Source organism: Mauremys mutica, chromosome 6, assembly GCF_020497125.1.
Source record: "Mauremys mutica isolate MM-2020 ecotype Southern chromosome 6, ASM2049712v1, whole genome shotgun sequence".
In the NCBI taxonomy this organism is placed as follows: Eukaryota; Metazoa; Chordata; order Testudines; family Geoemydidae; genus Mauremys; species Mauremys mutica.
Window position 1 is genome coordinate 24398 of NC_059077.1, and position 4473 is coordinate 28870.

At 48.3% G+C, this 4473-nt stretch overlaps 1 protein-coding gene across 1 annotated transcript; it reads left to right on the forward strand.

The window, feature by feature from the left end:
• The first annotated feature begins 277 nt into the window (after positions 1–277).
• On the forward strand, positions 278–1704 carry MRPL17 (mitochondrial ribosomal protein L17). Its single transcript, XM_045021448.1, has 3 exons — positions 278–498; positions 632–700; positions 1082–1704. The coding sequence occupies exons 1-3, from the start codon at positions 325–327 to the stop codon at positions 1352–1354; spliced, it is 516 nt and encodes a 171-aa protein (XP_044877383.1). The 5' UTR covers positions 278–324; the 3' UTR covers positions 1355–1704.
• Positions 1705–4473: the final 2769 nt, after the last annotated feature.

Below are 4473 nucleotides of genomic sequence, written 5' to 3' on the forward strand. Positions count from 1 at the left end.
GCCGTTTCTTGGGGCTGCGGGAAGGTCGAAGCGGCAACGCCTCGTTCCCGCTCCTGCCCAGAGACTCGGGGCGTCTCCCGCCCGCAGCCCTGCCCAGATCCCAGCCGACCCAGGTCTGCCTAGTCCCAACAGCACCGCGGGAGGAGCCGGACTCTGCCGCAGGGACCAGGGCCGCCGCCCGCCTTCGCTACGGAGCGCGGAGCCAGTCCTAATCCCGCCCTCCAGCCCCGCCCCTGGCCTTAGCGACGCCCCAACCCCGCCTCTCCAGCGGCTTCTTTCCTTCCGGTTCCTCAGCCGTCGCTTCCGGTCGGGGTCGGGGTCGTGATGCGACTGTCGGTGGCTGCCGCGATATCCCATGGCCGCGTGCACCGGCGGCTCGGGCTCGGGCCGCGCTCGCGCCTCGACATGCTGCGGAACCTGGTGACGGCGCTGGTGCGGCACGAGCGCATCGAGACGCACTGGGCGCGCGCGGACGAGATGCGGTTCTACGCGGAGCGGGTAAGGAGGCGCGCGGGCCGAGGGCGGCACTAGGCCGGCGGATCTGCCTGGGGCCGAGGCTCTGCCGTGCGCCTCAGGAGCCCTCGGGGCCGGGCGGCCTAGTCCCAGGCTGACGATCCCTGTTTCTCCCCAGCTGATCGACTACGCCAAGCGGGGAGACGCGGACGAGAAGGCCATGCGCATGGCTGACTTCTGGCTGACGGTGAGTAGCGCGGCGCCGCCGAGCAGCTCAGCCTGAGCGGGAGACGGCGCGGACCCCGAGGGAGCGCGGGCTGCAGGCTGTGCCCTGGGGGTAAGGCTGTTCTTGGGGGAGCCAGGGGGGACGGAGAGCAGCTGATTGGGTGCCTGCCCTCAGCAGTCTAGGTGCCTAGGGAAGGGTAGAGAACAGGGGGGCAGCAGGCCTGGCAGTTGTGAAGGTGCCAGTTGAGACCCAGTTCTTGGAGCTGGAAGAGAGGAAGTGCTGAGATGAGACTGGGAATGGCTCATGATAAAACATGCATGGTCTCCCACGGGGGTTGGCTACTGCATCATATGCTGAGGCTCTAACGTGGGCTCGTTCTCTCTGTATTCTGCCCTTTTCTAGGAGAAAGATCTCATCCATAAGCTGTTTAAACTGTTGGCTCCACGTTTCCAGTCTCATTCTGGGAACTATACACGACTGCTTCAGATCCCCAATCGAGAGAACCTGGATCGGGCCAAGATGGCTGTGATTGAATACAAGGGGAATCCTTTCCCACCTCTCATAGTTCTACACAGGGACAATGAAAAGACCTTACTCAATCAGCTTCTGAAAGGCTACCGTGAAGACACATTAAAGACCAGAGCAACCCAGGTCCCAGAGGGGACTGCAGTGTAGTGCAGCATTCTCTTCCCTCTTTGATCGTAGAGGGTGAATGGGGAATCTATACATTGGGACACAGAGATTCCACTGAAGGAAGGAATCAGAGCCTCAAACTTAAATACTTGCTTCACGTGAGAGCAATGGGTTCAGTTACCAGACTTACTTTGCAGGTGTCCTGGTTTCTATTCACAGTTCCTGAGGCCTGGGTTTGATTCTTGGTCTTGTTCTGTAGGATTATGTAGGAAGCATGAATTCAAGTCCCAGTTCTTTCTTTCTGTGGTATAAGTAGAAGTCCAATTGGAGGGGTAAATGATGCTGAGTAACCTAACCCTTGATGGTCTCTGTAAATAAATGCAGAAAAGGAAGTTTCTTTATTTTCGCTGTGTGATAGCAAGTATTGTACCAGACTCCTTGTTGCAGAGGTAAAGTTTCTTGACACCATAAATGACTGCTTCTTGGAGCAACTAGTCCTGGAACCCAGATGAGGAGAGGTGCTTCTTGATTTAGTCGTAAGCAGAGCACAGGATCTGGGCTAAGAGCTTGGTAATAGCGACCATAATATTATTAAGAAGCCCATCAAAGTAGCATTTAACTTCAGAATGGGGAACTTCACAAAAATGAAAAGCTAGTTAAGCTGTAATTAAAAGATAATCACAAAAATGAAATGCCCGCATGCTGCATGGAAACTTTTTTAAAGCACCATAATAGAGGCTCAAATTAAATATACTCTAAATTAAAAAAAACATAAGTCTAAAAAAGTGCCACCGTGACTAAACAAAATAAAAAGTAGTTAGAGGCAAAAAGTCATCCTTTAAAAATTGGAGGTCAAATCCTGTTGAGGATAATAGAAAGGAGTATAAACTCTGGCTAGTCAGGTGTAAAGATATAATTAGGCAGGGCAAAAAAGAATTCAAAGAGCAACTTGCAAAAGACTCAAAAACTAACAAAAAAAATTTAACTCCTCAGAAGCAGGAAACCTGCCAAACAATCAGTGGGGCCACTGGACACTGAAGATGCTAAAGGAGCACTCTAGAAAAGCTAAGGACATTGTGGAGAAGCTAAATTAATTCTTTGCATCAGTTTTCACTGTAGAGGATGTGAAAGACAGTCCAACACCTGAGCCATTCATTTTTGGTGAGAAATCTGAGGAACTGTCCCAGATTAAGGTGTCAGAGGTGGTTTTGGAACAAATTAAAAAAATTAACAGTAAGATGGCACCAGATGGAGTTCACCTAAGAGTTCCGAAGGAACTCAAATATGAAATTGCAAAACTAAAAACTGAAGTACACCTCTACCCAATATAACATGAATTCGGATATAACGCGGGGGGGGGGGGGGGGGGGGGGGGGGGGGGAGGCTGCACGCTCTGGCAGATCAAAGCAAGTTCAATATAACACGGTAAGATTTTTTTGGCTCCCGAAGACAGCATTTTATCGGGGTAGAGTTGTATGTAACTTATCATTTAAATCCATTTCTGTACCAGATGACTGGAGGTGGATCGTTCAAAGATTGCCTGTTTTGTTCATTCCCCCTGAAGCATCTGGAATTGGCCATTTTGGAAGACAGGATATTGGGCTAGATCGGGGTAGGCAACCTATGGCACGGGTGCCAAAGGCTGATTTTCAGTGTCACTCTCAGTGCCTGGGTCCAGGCCACCAGTCCAGGAGGCTCTGCATTTTATTTACTTTACATACAACAATAGTTTAGTGATATATTAGACTTGTAGAAAGAGACCACCTAAGAACGTTAAAATGTATTACTGGCACGCGAAACCTTAATTTAGAGTGAATGAATGAAGACTCGGCACACCACTTCTGAAAGATTGCCAACCCCTGGGCTAGACCGACCATTGGTCTGACCCAGTATGGCTGTTATGTTGCAATTTGTTATTGGGTGCTCTGTGGATTCCTCTCCTCCCCCGGCTAGTTCTCTGATGCATGTTTCTGTTCCCAGCTGTGACTGCTCAGTGCTTAATTCTGTAGTCTTTTAAGCAGCTGTGTAACAGGTGATTAGCTTTTCATACACAAAGTATTCTTACACTTTGTTGAGAATTGCAGTACCCAGTATGCAGCCTCTTAGTTCTGTAAATGCCTGTGGTCTTTTTAGTCTGTTATCCTTTAGGCTAGTTTCAGTTTTAGAAAGTTTGAGTACAAACCTAAATGTCAGATAAAGGAGATTAACATCACCTTTAAACATGGTAATGTGGGAGGGATTTGCATTCATGTTCCAAACAAAAAGTCTAGACAAGTGCACTCTGAGCACACAGATTGCTTAGAGCAGCGATACTCAGATCTTATATAAAATCATGAGTGATGTGGAGAAAGTAGATAAGGAAAAGTTATTTACTTATTCCCATAATACAAGAACTAGGGGCCACCAAATAAAATTAATGGGCAGCAGATTTAAAACAAAAGGAAGTTCTTCACACAGCGCACAGACAACTTGTGGAACTCCTTGCCTGAGGAGACTAGGAGTATAACAGCATTTAAAAGAGAACTGGATAAATTCATGGAGGTTAAGTCCATTAATGGCTATTAGCCAGGATGGGTAAGGAATGGTGTCCCTAGCCTCTGTTTGTCAGAGGGTGGAGATGGGTGGCAGGAGAGAGATCACTTGATCATTACCTGTTCGGTTCACTCCCTCTGGGGCACCTGGCATTGGCCACTGTCGGTAGACAGGATACTGGGCTAGATGGACCTTTGGTCTGACCCAGTACAGCCATTCCTATCTTCTTGGTGGTTCAGGAGCCAAATTAACAATCAACATTACCCAAAAGAGCCACAGTAGTGTGAATTCATTTCATTTACTATATGACAGAAAATATTTAGTGATTATTATTCTCACAGCAAATAAATTATTTAACTTAGTGCAAGTTGATAACTTAATTGGTTGATAACAGTAAAAGTATTCAGATTTATTAATCATAGGATAAAGGACCACAAAGATTATTTGGTCTGCTGAGATGCAGGATTTGTTGTGTCTAAACCATCCAAGACAGATGGCTATCACTGACATTAGCCCCCCTCTTCCACCCCACACAGCAAACAGGAGGCTCCCAGGAGCAGCTCCAAGGCAGAGGGCAGGAGGGACAGCTGAACTGCCCGGCAATTGATAGCCTGCTAGGTGGCTGCCAC

Bases quoted from the DNA above. Each gene is read 5' to 3' on its own strand.
- MRPL17 (XM_045021448.1), top strand. From the start codon at position 325: ATGCGACTGTCGGTGGCTGCCGCGATATCCCATGGCCGCGTGCACCGG. The intron at 499-631 runs GTAAGGAGGCGC...GTTTCTCCCCAG, and splicing joins TGCGGTTCTACGCGGAGCGG to CTGATCGACTACGCCAAGCG. The intron at 701-1,081 runs GTGAGTAGCGCG...GCCCTTTTCTAG, and splicing joins TGGCTGACTTCTGGCTGACG to GAGAAAGATCTCATCCATAA.